This window comes from Gopherus evgoodei, chromosome 2, assembly GCF_007399415.2.
Source record: "Gopherus evgoodei ecotype Sinaloan lineage chromosome 2, rGopEvg1_v1.p, whole genome shotgun sequence".
Classification (NCBI taxonomy): domain Eukaryota; kingdom Metazoa; phylum Chordata; order Testudines; family Testudinidae; genus Gopherus; species Gopherus evgoodei.
In genome coordinates, this window is record NC_044323.1 from 93415041 (window position 1) to 93433393 (window position 18353).

At 40.3% G+C, this 18353-nt stretch overlaps 1 protein-coding gene across 7 annotated transcripts in view; it reads right to left on the reverse strand.

The window, feature by feature from the left end:
* VPS41 (VPS41 subunit of HOPS complex) overlaps positions 1-18353 on the reverse strand; it is a 179557-nt gene that overhangs the window by 62159 nt on the left and 99045 nt on the right. For all 7 annotated transcript variants that reach the window (XR_003998896.1, XM_030551381.1, XM_030551378.1 and 4 more), the window contains 5 exons: positions 14101-14198; positions 10736-10865; positions 4990-5105; positions 3312-3368; positions 968-1029 (listed from right to left, as the gene is read on the reverse strand). Coding sequence is in view for 6 of the 7 variants with exons in the window: in XM_030551381.1 (XP_030407241.1) it covers positions 968-1029; positions 3312-3368; positions 4990-5105; positions 10736-10865; positions 14101-14198 (463 nt within the window). In the remaining variant the exon portion in view is untranslated. The remainder of the gene's footprint in view (positions 1-967; positions 1030-3311; positions 3369-4989; positions 5106-10735; positions 10866-14100; positions 14199-18353) is intronic.

Here is an 18353-nt window from a genome sequence, read left to right on the forward strand (position 1 = left end):
GTTACATGTAGGGATGAACAAAAAACATGACTGTGTTGGCTGTGTTTACTCCCTCCACCCTCCAAACCAGGCACCTTTCAAGGCCCTGTGTTTTAGCAGTCATTATTCAAATAAGGTGTTCTGGACACCACTTTCTTCAGAGCATATCAACACTACTCCTTCAGCATCTAGAAAGGGTCAGTAGAGTAACAGGAGTGGTATTCACATCCTCTTTTCCAGTAGCAAAATGTGTCATCCCAGCTCTGGTGCCAGCCACTGCTGATCCAGGACCTGAACTTTATTCCCCAGATAATCGAAAAAACCTCAGGAACATTCTGCTACTGTATTCCATTATTTGGGTGTCATCAACACAGGTAACAAATCTGCTGTTTGTGGTCTCCTATGAGCATGAAGAAAACTTCATCAGTTACACAGATTGCTACCGTTATCAGCCCATCTACAGGTTAGTTCTCAATTAGTAGAGATTCTAAGCAATTGCAGCTTCCATTCATTTTCTGGTCTTCAGCAGTTCTAAAAACCAGAATTGTTTAAGTGCTTATATATGGATTTAGGCACTTTACTTCATGTAGCCAGACCTGAAACTTTTAGTCTAAATAAAGTGTAAAGTATAATTATTATTGTGAATTATTTTCTGAGCATGTAACAATACTGAACACCGATAAGTCTATAGTACTAATCAAGTGGATTCAAATGATAGTTTAAATAGCAAAGATATAATGTGGTCTAGAAGAATTAAATCCCACTCTTAAAATGTGTGTACTATGTTTCTAACAGCTAAAATGATTTATGTGATTAGAAAGATACAAATCAAAGTAGTAAACTTGCAGTTGTTTCTATCTATATAAATTAAAGGACAAGGGTAAAACAAATATCACAGGATTCCTATGAATCAAGGATTGCTTTATCTATTTCACACATGAATTATACATAATCATAAGTTCAGCAAAGACATTCCTAAATATATTACCTGGCAGCCAAGTCATACTCTCCTTTCTCCACTAGATGATTTATATAGGCTAAGCCTATGTCCTAAAATAAAGGGAAAAACGTAAAAATGTGACAAACTAGCTATAAAAGTTCCAAAGTCAAACATTCTTGAAGAATCAAGTGTTTAACTGCTGTAATAAACCTTTCAGCTCTGTTTACATTCAGTGGCTTGTTAGGTCAATCATCAGTGCTTATATCTCAGGGATCTCTCCTCCTAAGCCCCCATTCCCACTTAGAAATAAGCAACTGTACATAAATTACATTGAAAAAACTCACTTTAAAATCTCATCTCTTGAACTTATGACTCTCTTTTAAATAATTTCTCATGACTTCTCTAATCCTGAGTTGAATATACTACTTCCTGAGTCTTGAGTGGGGCTCAAAATACATATCTAGACATTCAACAGTTGAGTCACTTAGATCAAGGATGATAAAATGTTGACCCTGACACGGGACACTTGCTGCATCAACAAAAAGAAAGGTTTGGTGTATGGGGGAAGAGAAAAGCAGTGCATCCGCCAAGAACATAACTCCAAGCAATGCTCCATAAAGTAGTGGAATTACTGATAATTTAACAAGCTCCTCATTTTATTACAAAGAAGTAGGGAAAGGAAACTAGGTTACAGGCTTTATTAGCTAAAAAGCACAAAATCACACCAGTGCTATTCAAGCTACTTTAGAGATCTGTCTGCATTTACATAATAAATCCTATCTCAAGAGTTTATCCCATTAGTCAGCTGTCAGTTATCTGCTGTGCCTCAATTGAGACACTACTCGGTACTTTGGCCATTAAAAAAAATGCATCCATTTATTATCAGATGTGATCACATCAGCGCTCAGAAATGATATCATCAGAACTTTACACAGGTGAAGCCGATGGGACTACACACAAGGTTCACTGAACAACTTATGTCAAGCAATAATACGGAAAGGGGCTGAGGGTTCTAACCAGTGAAGGAACTATGTAAGGGATTCTACCATAGTCGTGCTTAGATTGGGGTGGCAAATAGAGGCCAGTACGGGAAAAGCGTATGGGGACTGGATTTGTACTTATGCAGATCAGGTGACCCTAGCATCCTGTGTAAGTGGTGCTGAAGGGGTGGGCCACTATGACAACCTACAGAATCCTTGGGAGGAGCTTACTGTTACATGACCCTGACCCCTGCTTAACTGTATATGCTGAATATATTTTGCCATTTAATCCCTGTGGAACTTTACCTGTTTTGGGCCTGATCCAAAGCCCAGTAAAGTCAACTGGAATTCTTCCATTGATTTCAGTGGGATCTGGATGAGGCCCAGCAAGCTAATAACTGTGGCTGCATGTGCATTAATTGGATTTCATCCTAACCTAACACATTTTACAAGCCATATATTAATAGAGCATTTCCCTTTTTATTTTCTGGCTAGGACTTGCTTTCCTGTTTCTATATTTCTTCTGAAAAGGCCACAGGCAACTAAAGTATGCAAGGAACTGAAATACCTGCCTGTTACATTCTGGTGATGCCATCAGCTCTTAAAGGGGAAAACAGACTTTTGCATTCATCTGGGACAAGTAAAACACTTTCAGGCTATTTCTAAAATGAATTTATTTGTAAATTTCAGGGTACACTTGCAATTTAACCAATAATTAAAAATCTCAATCAGTGCTTTGTGCTTATTCTTTAAATACCACATTTCACCTTTAAAAGGTCAGTCATCAACTCAATCTCTAAGTCAATTAAAAAAAAAGACTTTTTGATTGGACTGGTTTTGGGTGATTCACAGTATTTTCCTATTTTACAAAATATCGCTATTTCCCCTTATTGCTGTGTGTAAGACCACACAAGTAACAGGGAAAATAACTTTACAGGAGTAAAAAGTGACTACTATGCAAAAGGCAGGGATTTTAAAATAGCTTCTGGGAGTTAGTGCCCATTTCCCACTGAATTTAAACAGGATTTAGTGTCTACCACCTTCCATAGGTCCCTTTGATCATCCTAGCCAAGAAGGTATTGTCTTACGCAGAAAGTAAAGCTGAAAAAGAAATTAGTTTTTCTCTAATGACTTTCAGGTACTATAATATTAGTTGTTAGCCAAAACAACAGCAGGTAAAAAAAACAAAACAAAAAAACAGTAGTACAATTTTTAAGTTCACCATTTTGTGCTTCCATTCTGTGCTTTGGGACTGACCTCAGGAATCTGAACATTGGTTGGAAAGTGTATAATTATTGTCTGGAATAATGTGGACAGACAAATATAATAACCAACATTCCTGTGATGAATATAAAGCACCATGCAGTGTTCTAAAGAGAAAAACATTTTTATTTTGAAGATTTTAAACTTACCAAAATCCTGTGTTTTTTTATGGTCTTCTGACTGATCTCAGCAGCCATCAAAGCCTCCTATATTCATATGACAGAAAAGTGACATACAAGCCAGATATACAAAACTTCTACAGAGAAAGCTCTAGGACTGAATAAATCAAACCCTTTTTATTGTGCCTTGTGTTTGAAGCACTAGAATTTTTAATGCCATGGTTGGATGAACAGCTTAGAATTCATACTCAAACAAAAGCAGTCAACCAAAAAGAAAACTACTTTTGTTTCCATATGGGTTCACTCCACATTGGTATATTAGTATCAAATTTCAAGACTATGACACAATATATAATGCAATACCATTAGATAATGTTCAAACAAAAATTCTCTGCTAGAAAACCTATATGAAAAATCTGTTTGAGAAAAGATACAATTTTTTTTATTATACTCAACCAAAATACCTTCTCCAGTCAGAATGTTTTTTTCATTGTTTAATTTGTAATTCTTCCTTTAACTGCTTCAACGTGCAGAAACAGACACGGCTTTTTAAAAGCAAAATGAAAAAAGTGAAAGCTTAATTTAGATTACAACACAAGCCAGTCACTGATTATTAGCCTAGGAGGGCTTTCACCAAGACACACACAGCTATCACTTGAAAGGTGCTTGAGTCTTGTGGGACCCACTGCAGTGTTTTGCATAACTACAGAACTGCATTCCAAATTTTGAATGTATTCCTCAGGAGAAACAAATCCTATGGAGGTTTTCAAGATAATCTGCATCAGGGATATCAAAATTTAGTTAACCACAGAAATACATGCCGAATGGGGATGAGACTTATGTTCTTTTTTCCTAGATGTCTGTTTTGAATTTGACTTTAAAACACATGCATTCAGCTTATTAGTAAATTTAAATTAACCTTTGCAAATTTCTTTTAACAGCCTACATAGTCCTCTGATTCACTGCCGGAAATCAGAAACCAGAAAACTTGGGTATTGTATTCATATTGCCTATAAGTTTCCACTTAAAGACACACTGCAAATTCTGGAACCAATACTAGGTGCCTAAGATCAGTATTTAGGCACCTAAATAAATGACTAGATTTTTTCAAAGAAACTGAGCACCTTAGTTCATAGTGTAGTCACTTACCACTGCTGGTGTTCAGCAATTTTCAGAGTCTGGCTACTGTAGGCACCAAAAATTGTATATTTGGTCCTAAATAATTTAATACTTTAAAAACTGTGCCACATATAAAAGAAACTACATCTTAGCTGGAGCTGTATGTGTTACCCTAATATATCAACCCTCTTTCAATATCTAATGCCTCAGAACGGAGACTTCTGCTGCAACTAAAGTGAACCTCTTTTCTTCAATCAGTTTGGATGAATCCACAACACACAAAGAATATCTGATTCCCAAGTTCATTTCTTCAAAGCCAAATAGCATTGCTAGTTTTAGTGACATCTAAAACATTTTGAATTGGACACAGACATACCCTTTCCATCAACTACACATTTAGGCTCCAATCTTGCAAAGATTTACACAATGGAACGGTATTTGTGAGTAAAGCTACACACATGCTTATGTGATTGCAGGATCAGGAACTAAGGTTAAAATAAGGCCTTCCCAGTCATATGGGATGGCAACATTACTATGGAGAACAAGACTTTCAAACATAAGAAATTAAAGATAATGTGATAAAAATTACTTCGTATTTCTTCTTTTCAAGAAGCCAGTCAATGTGGTCATCTTGGTCCCGCTCTTTAGCCACAACAATATCTCTTGGACTAATAATGTAAAACAGCGATTCGCCCTCTGAATGCTCTGCAAACACATGACATTTTTAGTATTTTATTTTCCTAAAGAAAAGCCTTGCATTTTAGTTCATCTTTGGGAGAAAAAAAAATGAATAGAGATGCAACCAAGACAGCAAGAATATGACGATTTTGGGTACTGTATGCTCCAATAAATTAAAACTGATTTAAACAGCAAAATAGCTTTCAAAACTCACCACAGCTTATTGAAAATTCTGATTCATCCTTTATGTATAAATGTTATGATGGTTTAGAACACAGAGTTATACTGTCAGAGGACTACTATACGACTTAGTCTGCAATAAACCCACCTTCCCTATCAAAGTCAAGACCATCAAAAACATAAGTGATAGATGCCATAACCCCGGGGGACTTGGTACATCATTACAGCAATGCATTTGCAATGCTGTAATTTAAGAATATATATGGCATATATATATCTATAGGGAGCATATATATATGGCATTCACCAACAGTTTAAACCCTTAGTTTGATTAAGCTTCACGTAAAAATTCACTCAAAAAGGTAAAATCTTGCATAGAAGATGACTGCTCAAAAGGGCATTTCTTTCCCCAAAGCCTGGAAAAAAAAAATCTCCTCAATATTTTGTAGACACAGGGATGGAATTTGCCATAACGCTATCTATATCTACACACACAGGCACGCACTTATACACCTGCAGAACAATTTTTGTACACAGTATATTCTAAACCATCAAAAAGTTCATACATGATAGATGAATCAGAATATTCATTGAACAGTGGAGCACCATAGTGGGGACCAGTTTTGTGTTTGGGCACAGGTATAAAGCAGCCCCAATTCTGTGATGGGAACACAATGGCTTGGAGACTGGCAGAGGGTATACTGCTTTTGCAATTAGTTAAGGGTATGGATGTGCATTCAGGTTTGGCAGGCCTACTTTGATTTGAAGGTGACTGTATGAGATACTTGCTGCTGGCTAAGATGTTTAAATCAGACTTGGCTTTGGGACTCCAGAAGGAACCATTATGATCAGTGCTTAATTTGTAATGAAAGAGGGGCTGGGACTCACAATTTTTTGTATTTATAACTGATGCAGCAAGCCTAGAGATGCCAGGGCTCAGCCCTGGCACAAAGCACGCACAGATTATTATCCTCCTGCATAACATAGGCTATATAGTTTTACCCAATTGTTTCTGCATCAAGCCCATAACTTTTGTTTGAACTGGAGCATGCCTGTTTAGAAAGACAACCGATCTTGATCTGAAGACTTCAGGCAATGGAGAAACCACCGCATCCTTAGGTAAGTTGTTCCAATGATTAAACTGCCTAAAAAATTGTGCCTTACTTCTAGTCTGAATTTGTCTAGCTCCAGCTTTCAGTCACTGGATCTTGTTATTCCTCTGTCTGCTGGATTAGAGAGAGTCTTCTATCATCAAATTTCCTCTCTGTATAGGAGACTGTTAATAGTCCTTGTAGCTCTTTTTCTGAACCCCTGCCAAATTTATAAACATTCTTTCTGAAGTGCGGACACTAGAACTGAGCACAGTATTCCAGGAATGGGCTTATTTTGCCATATACCAAGTAATGATACCTCCCTACTCCTACTCCATATTCCCAAGGATCACTTTTAGTCCTCTTAGCCACAACATCGCACTGAGAGCTCATGTTCAGCTGGTTATCCATCAAGACCCCCACATCCTCATCAGAGGCCCTGCTTTCTATGGGATATCCTTCATCCTGGAGATCTCATATATGACCTTGGGCAGTCACCTAGGATGAGATTTTTAAAGTTATTTAGGTGCCCATAGATACAGATAGGCTGTCCATAGGATTTTCAGAAATGCCTAGTCATCTAACTCCCATTGAAATTAGGTGCATTTAGATGCCTAAATACCTTTAAATAGCTAGCCCTTAGTGTCTCTGTGCCTCAGTTCCCCATACGTAATATGGGGATAACAGCACTTGCCTACCTCACAGAGGTGACGTGCAGATAACACGATGGATAAAAATCTATGTTTTCAAAAATGGAATTTAAATAATATTTTTATTTAAATAAAATGCAATTTTTAAATAAACGTATTTAAAATTAAATTTGAAATGATCACAAAAATGATTACTATCCTGTTCTGTAACTATTGTTCTTTGAGATGCATTGCACATGTCCACTGCTCTTCAGCTGCGCGTGCGCCAAGTGCACCAGAGCCAGAGTCGTTTTTAACTTAGTCCAGGCAGGGCATGCGCCTTCACATATTCACATTGCTAACTGATGGTATAAAGAACAGAGCTGCCCCTGACCCCTCTCAGTTCCTTTTGACTAGATAGACTCCTACATCGCAGGTAAGGAGGGTGGGCTGAGGAATGGACATGTGCAAAATTTCTCAAAGAACAGCAGTTACACAACAGGTTAGCAACCGTTTTTTCTTCTTTGAGTGATTGCACATGTCCATTACACTTCAGGTGACTCTCAAGCAGTTCAGACTAGATGAAGGTTTGGGAGTCTAGCTGAACAACTGAAGAGCTACTCAACCAAAGTTGACATGGTTTCTGGATTGCTGGGCTATAGTAAAGTGCTTTGTAAAAGAATCCACTGATGACCAAGTTGCAGCTTTACAAATTTTCTTAAAGGTACTCGATCCAGAAAAGCTGCAGAAGCTGTTAGGGATCGTGTGGAGTGAGCTACAAACCTGCTTGGTGGGGGTACTATGGCCATGTCATAGCATAGACTTATGCAAAATGAAATCCACCATTATATCCTCTGCATAGAAACTGGGAGGCCTTCCATCCCCTCTATAACTGAAATAAACAGCTGGTTAGACCTTCTAAAAGATCTAGCCCTGTTCAAGTAAAACATTAATGCCCTTCTGATATCCAAGATATGAAGCCTCTTTTCATTCTTATGAGAACATGGCTTAAGAAAAAAGGATGGTAGGAATATGGCTTGATTAAAGTGGAACTTCCAGACTACTTAGTGAGGGACTTTGAATGAGGACATAAATATACTTTGTCCCTACAAAAAAACATGAATGGAGGGTCAGCAACCAGGGCATGTAACTCTGTCACTCTCCCCATGGAGGTAATGGCCACAAAGAATGCTACCTTCATAGACAGATATAACAAAGAAGTGATGCCCACTGGCTCAAAAGGCAGACCTATTAGCATTGCCAGTACCACACTGAAGTCCCGGAGAGTCGTGGGATCTGCTATTAGAGATGTAAAGCCTGACCAAACCCCTTAAGGGTCTAATGGTTATAAGGTTAGAAAACACTGATCCGCCCTCTGTCGGTGGGAGGAACGTGGAGATAGGAGCCTGATTGTCTTCATAATGGCTCAGGATCTGCTAGGTGACTTGGCAGCAGGAGGAATAGTGGAACATTTTGAAATGGGAGATACACCACAGAGATTCCAAAAAAGTCAATCGGGTGGCATAGGACCCAAGCCATAACTGTTCCATGGGTCTTGGCCTCTGGAACATCTTCCTGTCAGATAGGTACTAAGCTCTTCCTGATGGTGGCGATGACTGATGTGGCTTTCTGTCATGGAAAGGTGGTGCATACAAGGTAACCTTGGACTCCAATTTATATCCAGAGTACTCTGACTGCCACAGCGGTGCCGTGCCACTCTGTGCCAGAGACTGAAAACATCTGCCAGATAATGCCAGTACTGAGAACAACATACTAGGCTTACAACTGGGTTGGACAGGACAAGAGTTGGACCAATGACAGTGGGGAAAGACTTCAGTAAACAAATCCACGTGCTCAAACTACCAATCACTGATGAAAATGAGGGGGTCCACTGATCAATTACACCAGTTGGTAAAGGCAAATGCACTGCCCTGATGGATCTGCTACGGGAAAAATATCTTCTCTGGTGCACTGGGCACACATACACGTGAAACAGAATGGACATGTGCAATCACTCGAAGAAGAACCTACATTAAGTCTCAAACTTATAATCCACTAAAATAATTTACATTGTTTAAATTAAAGAAAAAAATTAAGCTGGACGTGCTTACCACCAAGTTTTTAAAAAAGCCACACCACTGAGCTTGTAGAAATCACTGGCTAAACACCTGGAAGATGAGTTTGTTGAAGTGCTAAAAAAGCTCTTGACAACAGTAGCACCTTCTACAGGTGCACAGACAACATTTTCTTTATTTCAATTTATTCAACTAGGTCAGTTTAACGACTAGTTCATTCAAAACTAAGGAACCAATTGGGAGTTGAAAAAGCAGAAAAGCTTGCTTTCCTCTTCCAATCTCCATGAAAAAAATATAGGTACAAGAGGGTAAGATCTACTAGTTTTAAAATCCCGAAGAATATGGTGACCAGTTCAATTCATTTACCACAGACAATACTTCCTCTGTTTAAGTAAGTCAGTTAGCTTTAAATGCAAAACATGTTTAATATGCTTTCTGATAAGCTTTATTTTTCTTATGTATCCAGCACTTAAGGTAGTTTTATTTAATAAAAAACTAAAATGCTGCTTTAGTGTATTTTTAATTTAATTTGAATTTCCTTCCACTCATAGCTTGACACATCATTCACCATTTTCTAACATTATAAAAAAAATATAATCTGAATAAAGGTAAATTAAGCTATATAAATCTGCATAGATATAGTGTATTCTCCTGGTTAGCAGGAAGAAATACCATATTTAGGGTAAAGACTATATTTAGTTTCAAATCAACATGTCTTAAAAGTTACCAACTAATGGGAATCAGTCTTTCTTTAGGAAAATAACTAAAAAGTACCAGTGTAAAACACAATTAAGATCAATGATTTAAATCACGGTTTCCTGCTTGCTGATGTAAATCATGATTAAAATAGGTGATATAAATTGCTTTGATTTAAAACCAATCCACCCTGGCGGTTCAACACATTAAAAATTACGAGGAACACAGATTCTATTGTAATGGGGGCCATAGAAGTATCTCAGATAGCCAGAGAATGCATTGTGGTACTAAGTCAAATGCCTTACAAACATTTAGGTAAGCTGTTAGTGCAGTTACCGCTAATCAGCCAAATGTGTAATCTCATCAATAAACTATATCAAGTTGTATGACAAGTCCTATATTTCTATTAAGCCTGTTGATTAGCATTAATTATGCTACCCTCCCTTTAATTCTTCATTGATGGCATCCCATATCCAGCATAGAACAGAAGCCCTAGTCATGGACCAGGGGTTCATTGTGCTAGGTTCTGTACAAATGCAGAAAACAATTATTTGACAAAATTAGTTAACAGAGGTCAACCCAGATGTTGCGGACAAACCTCATTGGCAGCATTGGTACAGATGGCATTATTTTGTGGTTAAATTATAATTTAATATATGTAATCTACGTAATTAAATATTCTCAACATATAATACCTACAGGATATCCAAGCAAATGCAACACAGTCCAGGGAATGTTATGTTGGAACTTCAATTTTTTAATATCTTGACATTTTGTAATTTTAATTTAGCAACCTTAGCACTGCATTAAGTCATATTTGTGCAGTATACAGAACAATTGCCATACATAGATATTGACAGAGGCACTAGAGGATAGGATAGCAAATTAATGGTCTGACTTCTACAAGAGTAATTAAGCAAGGCTATTGTTACCAAAAATAAAATAAAGACAACAAAAAACTAACAAGAGTCATTGAAACTTCTCACCTAAATGATAATCTCTACATTCGTTTTCTTGGAATCCTCTAACAGTCAGAGCATCAGAGGAGATCTCCTCACAAGACTCAGGTAGGGGTTGAATAATATCCAGTCTAGGTCTTGCACAACATTCCATTTCCTAGGAAAAATTCAACCAAAAAAATTTGTGTTATGCAATGTGTCTTCTTTATATCAACTGATGGTCACCTGAGAACAAGATTTAAATACAAATTTCTGCCACTGAGTTTTCCAGAAGGATACCCATTGTTGACAATAGACATGCCCAAATTGTCAGTATCAGACTTAACTTCCCAGTTCTCTGTAGCTATGACATGGTTATCACCACAAGAAACAAACAGCTGAAATCTTCCTTCACTGTGTTTAGTGAATGTATACAATTATGACACCATTGGAGGAGAGTGGAGTAAATTTTCTGTGAATGGAGAAAAGGGGAGTGGAAAAAACTTTCCACAAATATGCATTCAAATTTGAAATCAAATTTCAATTTAGCCATGTCTTACTATCCTTTCAGGTTCACTTTTTGCAAACAGAGCTTTGTGAAAAGTGATTTTAGCTCAAATATTCACCAGATATGAACATCAAATTGTGTGTTCAATTGTAAATTTTGCAGTTCATAATTTGTGAGCTGTTGATTAGTTTTGGAACATAAACCACATGGTAATTATCCTATTCTTTCTTTGGTTTTCCCTTAAGTTATGTAACCAACACAGAGCAAAATACATGTCACAAATGACTACATAATTCAAATTTTGCATTCTGTCAGCTACATAATTGTACATTAGTGATTCCACAGTTAAGGACACAGTGAGATTTGCACTTACATCAAAGATTAAAAATTGTTTGGTATGTATGAATAATACCCTGTACCTTAACCAGACACACAGCAATTATAGCATGGAATTAATTTTTTAAGCATTCAAAATTAAATCAGTTATCTCAGACTGATTAAACAGATTTTTAAATGGGCTCTACCGCTTTTTTGTGGGAGTGCATCCAACCTTATGTTTGGTTCTGTCTAGCAAATAAAATTCCTGATTTTTGAGATTGGAAAAGTAGCTTACTTCTAGATGATAGCAAACGTTACTAATGTATAAATTTGTGATTTAACAGCACTACTCATAATTCTAACGGCATCACAATGATTGTCACCTAATATATTTATCAACCAATGGATTTCGAGAATCTGAGTTTTCAGTTAAAAAAATAAATTAGTGGGCTAGATCTTTGGCTGTGTCCAATCCCTGCAGAGCACAGCCCCACAAAGGAGCAGGTTGCAGCAACCTGATTCTGGGCTTAATTGTATACTGGAGCCAGCCCCAGGGTTATTTTTTTTTTTTTGAAACAGGGTGGATTTCAGTCTAAATTTATCCTTCAAGCGTCCAGTCAAAGTAGGAGTATATTAATCTGAAAGTAATCTAGAATTCTTGATACACTGATGAGCTTGAGTAATGGGAACATAGGGAGTCTGTTGTGGATATTTTTAGGTGAAGTGGCATAAAGTTTGGGATTGGACTTTCACCTGTGATTAGTTATTCTCTGATTTTGGGGTTGGGGAAACTGCTGGCTTTACAGTCTTGCATTTTTAATTATGTCAAGGCCCCAGCACTGCCACTTAAACAAACAAATAATCAAACAATAAATAATGGAGTACTTAGTGATGATGCTACCTACGTTCTCCCATCAGCATAGATACTCCACATGCGTGAAAGGTGGCCCTCTCGCTGATGCAGCACTGCCTACACCAGTGGTTCAATCAGCATAACTGCATTGCTCAGGGTGTGGATCTTCTACACCCCTGAACAACATGTTTATACTGATGTAAGTTTGTAGTGTAGACCACAGCTAAGAAGTGGCCATCTTAAGTCACTGGTTCAAATCTAATCCCAGTTTGTAATGACTGAAAGATATTTGCCAGTCATGAAATGAGTTGGTGGGCTCATTAGTTCACAAAAAAACAGAATTCTACAACACAAATCATCACTGATGATAACTGTCACCCTTGCTGGCAATCACAGCAGAGACACTTAACTAATAGGTCCCTGAGATTGAACTACTCTATTACCCCTTAAAGACATGGCCCTCTCCAGGTCACAGCAGAGGTATATAGGCAGGACAGCAAGAGGAACCCTTCACAGCATCTGCTTGCCTTCTGTATGTTTGCTTTGGCCAATAAGAGAGGTTCAGTTTGATCAGCTTGGCATCTTTCAGATGCTCTGCATTCGTGTTTCCAAAACCACAAAACAAATGCAATTACATGAAAAAACTCTCTCTGCTATGATCTACTGTTGCTTTACCAGAAATTCTCTCTTTCCCTCCTTGTTCCCTAAAGCAGTCAGAATTTCTTTCATCTTTCCCATTTACTTCTTGCTTTATCCCAGCTCTTTTCTAATACTACTTTTTCATTAAGAATGACTTCCAATTTCCTTGCTTACTAGCATTTCACCCTTCCATTTCCTTTTTCATTTGTTACCTTGCTTTCTTTCAAGAGACTCTCTCTCACACCAGAGGAATTACTGTATTAGCTCTCTCGGGAAAAGCTGCTGTGGCATTTTTTTTGGCCTTAAAAATAAATAAACAAATAATCTGACATCCTGCAATAGGGCTAGAAGCTAACCCTATTGATTTCAATAGACTTGAGCATTAGTTTGAGCCTACAGCATTTCATTGCCTAGCAACATGTGCACCAAGTTGCTTAAGGTTATTATAGCGATGACTGTCTAACGCAGGCACACTATCAAAGAGATGATCAAGAACACCTGCCACTCTCATATGGGAGCTTCAAGGGCTTTCCTTTCCCCACTTTTTACTGTGTATTCTGAAACAAATATATGAAGCAGGAATGGATGTTTCCCTCCTGGTACTGATGTTAATTCCAAGTACTATATATTTATAAAAATATACAGTGCACAAAACAGATGTCTCAGAGGCGAAGGAAACAATCAACTGCTCTCCCAGTAATTTCCACTGCTCCGACCACACTGACTTCTATTGTTAGAGCTGATCAACTTCACTCTCTCATTCCTGAAAATGCACAGTGTCAGCAAGTTGCCCTTCCTTTCAGCTGGATGTATCCTTCATTCTTTCTCATACACAAACACCAGAAAAGATTGAGAGAGAGGCTTTCTTTGTCCTTCCCAAGGAACAAAGAAGACCAGACAGCAGGGCCTCTAAAAGATAAATACACCAGTCTTCAACATAACCTCTGTAGATCTTATTTTATAGGTCAAGGAAATCGATCCATTGTTCACTACAGACTAAGCTAATGAAGAATCATTTCACAGATAATCATTGTGTCTAACTTAAACCTGAGGAGATTTTGCACTGCTGTGCAACTCTAACACCAAAGTAATTACCGTTTTCTCAGAAACCTCCTTTACGTATGAAAGCACAACAAGCTGGTCGCAGAGAGGTGCAAGTCCACTGATGTAGAATTCAGTATCGAACTGGAAAACTGCAACACAGGAAAGACACAGATTTATAGAAGAGCATGATCCACTCTCCAAGAAAAACATGGAACTGATTTTCAGAGGTGGCCAGCTGTGCATGCTCAGCATCTCAAATAAATCCAGCCCAAGGTATATAACAAGCCTACAGTACCCCTTGTTAGACTCACTGGGTGACAAAAGATTGCAACTTGCAAACGAAACTATATTAAGGGTTAGGAAAAGAAACATCTTGGGCTCCATCATATGCTATTAATAAGACATTTGAAATAAGAGGGGTCATGTGGATTTTCAGTAGCTGATCGCATAATACAACAGGACGCAGAGCTAGAGGCAGAGTTAGTGCAGTTTACGCAAAGTAGTAAGAACATTCTCCTATGGTCATTAGATTGTGGAAACTCACTTAGTGGTGCCCCCTAAAGCTATCAGTGTGATATATGAGAATCCTAAGATTATTATATCATCATCAGCTTAAGCTTCAATGTGATATTTATAAGCAGAATCAAGATTTAAAAAAAAAAAAAGAAAGAAAATGTTAGCTGATATTTCCTTCTTTGGCCTGATGCGTAAAACTGAACATGAATTTCCAAGATCACTTCTGAACCCAGGGAATTTGAATGCTGATTGTAATTGTGCTCGGGGATGGGGTTTCGAAAGACAGTTGAATGTTTATTTTTTTAAAGAAGTTTTGTTTCAGTATACAGTGAACCACAGCAACATTTACCTCACCTGAAATTGAAATAAATTACCTTTTTCCCCCCTTACTCAGTTTACATTTGTAACATTTAACATTAGGGAGCATATTGCTGCTTATTCTCTCTTTGATCCTTGACCACCACATGGGTGACATAAATATACACAGAGAAGAAGATCTGTAAGTGATTGCATTTGGACTAGTAAGGTGCATTTTGTATAACCCTAGATGTAGATCCAGGGCACAGTGATTTTCATTTCCATTTTAGAAGAATCTGAGCATAGATAACGAATGTGTTACCACTAGTTACCACTAATTAAATTAGAACAAGAAGGAAATGCACTGTAATCTTGAGTGATAAAATAAAGAAAGGACCATAAAATAAATGGGGAGGAAAGAGGAGAAATAATCTTCCATTAAGTAAGAAAAACCGCTGTGAACTCAGAGTTAAATGTAACATTTGTCTCTAAAGGAATAAGCAAATATATACAGACACTGTGACATCATTGTGGGATGAATGCATCACATAAGGTTAAACATTCAAACAACAATATCCCTTGGTAGAATATGCTGACATTTTTAATCCTCTATGCAATTATTTTGTTCTGTCCTGCAAGATTGACAATGCTGCTCGGAATATATCACGTTTTGAGTGCAGATTTTAGAAAAGACGGTTACTCACCTTTGTAACTGTTGTTCTTCGAGATGTGTTGCTCATATCCATTCCAGTTAGGTGTACGCGCCGCGCGTGCACATTCGTCGGAAAACTTTTACCCTAGCAACTCAGTGGGCCGGCAGGTCGCCCCCTAGAGTGGCGCCACCATGGCGCTCCATATATACTCCTGCCGGCCCACCCGCTCCTCAGTTCCTTCTTGCCGGCTACTCCGACAGTGGGGAAGGAGGGCGGGTGCGGAATGGATATGAGCAACACATCTCGAAGAACAACAGTTACAAAGGTGAGTAACCGTCTTTTCTTCTTCGAGTGATTGCTCATATCCATTCCAGTTAGGTGAATCCCAAGCCTTACAAAGGCGGTGGGGTCGGAGTGAAATGTGGCAGAATAAAACTGCCGAGCCAGAGGCTACAGCCTCTCTTGAACCAGGGCATACTGCGAAGCAAAGGTAAGGACCAAGGACCAATGGAGCTTCGCGACCGGTCTCGTGGGTAGAAACACGAGCCAGCAAGGCGGCAGATGAAGCCTGAGCCCTGGTAGAATGCACGGTGATGTGGCTTGGGGAAATATGAGCCAAATCATAACAAGTGGGGATGTCCGCCATCACCCAAGATGAGATCCTCTGAGAGGAAAACAAGCAAGCCCTCCCTTTGGCCCGCTACCGGGGCAGAGCTGGGGCACCTTAGGAAATGATTCTGTCAGCACAACATAATGCGAGCACTCCACAGATGTCCAAGGAGTGCAACGGTTATGCCCATTGCGTTGAGCTGTGGGTAACATGAAAGGCCAAAACACCTTAGGGAGGAAAGCCGGGTGTGGTCATAACTGCACCTTGTCTTTGTGGAACCTTCGTAAGAGCTCTGATCTCAGAGACCCGTCTGGCCAAGACTAGGTTGAGGCCCCAGGGCGGGGCTGGGCGGCGCACCCGAGGGTGCAAGCGCTCCAAGCCCTTGAGGGACCTCGAACCCATAGTGGGACACTGAACGTTCATCTTAGCCTGCTGGAAGGTAGGGATGGCTGCTGAGAGTATCCTCAGCGATGATACCGCCAGATCCTGCCGCTGAAGGCCAGAGGCAGGCCAAATAGAGGGGATCGAGACCTCAGCAGGAGCAAGATCGAGCGTACTGCAGCTGTAAAGGAAACGCTTCCACCTGGCTCGGTACGTTGACCAGGCGGAAGGCTGCCTGTCACCCCGACTCAGGTACGTGAGGCGAAGAGGCTGCAGGTCCAAGTGACGAAGCCTGTCATTGCCCTGAGTGATGAGGTCTGGGCTGACAGGCCGAGCAACGTGGTATGTCAGTGCGTAACGAACCAGTGGGAACAGCGGGAAGGCATAATGCAGTTGGCCGTTCCACGGCATCAGGAATGCGTCCAAGATCGATTCCGAGGAGAGACCTTGGAAGGAGCAGAACACCTGGCATTTCCTGCACTCGCGGTGAGCGAACAGGTCTGTGTGAGGAACCATTTCCACTTCCGGAAAGCGGGACGCCTCACATGGGGCAGAGTGATGACTCGTAAGACAGGAAAGACCTGCTGAGTCAAAGAGATAAGACGTTCCGAACGCCTGGGAGAAAGGACGTCGCCAGCTCCATCGAGTGGGCCATGCAAAAGACCCGGAAATGGATGGCCTCCTGACAAAAAAAAAAAAGGGGGAAGGACTATGTCCCCCCTGAATGCTTATGAAGCACCTGGCCATTGTGTTGGCTGTAAACACCGAGATACAACGGCCTCGCAGCTGCCGCTGGAACCCCTGGCATGCCAGGCGGACTACTCTCATTTTTGGGGCATTAATGAGGAATGCCAGCTCCCTAGAAGACCGAAGGCCTTAAGCTCAGAGGTGACCATGAGCACTCGAGCAGAGAGATGATGCGTCCGCCGTCAGGGGCAGTGAGGGCTGGGGCGGATGAAACCGCATCCTGTCCACACCAAGGAGGGAGTTAGCCACCACTCTAGGGAGCCTAAGGCGTTCGAGGGAACGGTGACTACCATGACCATTGGCTCCCTGTCCAAGCGGTACGCCGAGGTGGGCCGGACTTGGAGAGGACGGAGGCGGAGCTTGGCGCTTTTGGTTACAAACTTGCGGGCAACCATGGACCCAGGAGACTGAGACAAGAACGAGCTGAGGTCGTTGGGAAAGCCTTCAGACCTCAGATGATTGATGCCATCGCCTAAAACCGCAGTTGCGATAAGCAGGCTCCGGCTAGGTAGGAGACCAAGATAGCCCCTAGGAAGCCCAACCTCTGCGTGGGAACCAGAGCGGATTGCTCTATAGTAATCATCAGGCCTTGATCTGAATAAGACCGTGACGATGCCCACGGGCTGAGTGGTTTGTGTGTCAGAGTCTCCTCGGATAAGCGAATCGTCCCAATACGGAAAAACGCATATCCGACATAGCTACGGTAGGCGGCGACTATGGCCGTAAACCGGGAGTATTCACCGCTGGCTATAAAGCGGAGGCATCTCCCATGTGGAGGGAAGATGGCATTGCGAAAGTACGCGTCCTTCCTATCCAGGGCGGCATAGTAGCCCCCCGGAGGCAAGGATGGAATAATGGTTCCCAGGGATACCATGCAGAACTTCAACCTTATCCCAAACCGGTTGAGTCCATGCCGGACCAGGGAGGTCTGAGACCTGTGGTCGAGTGGGGGACTAGGGCATAACGGGAGTAAAACCCCTAGCCCCTTTCGTCCGCTGAAGGGGGACAGGGCTGGAGCAATTTAAAGGTGGTACCTATGCTCCATCGTGCGCAGGACCCAGCGATCTAAAAGTAACTGGGGCCATGCCAGGAGAAAGCGG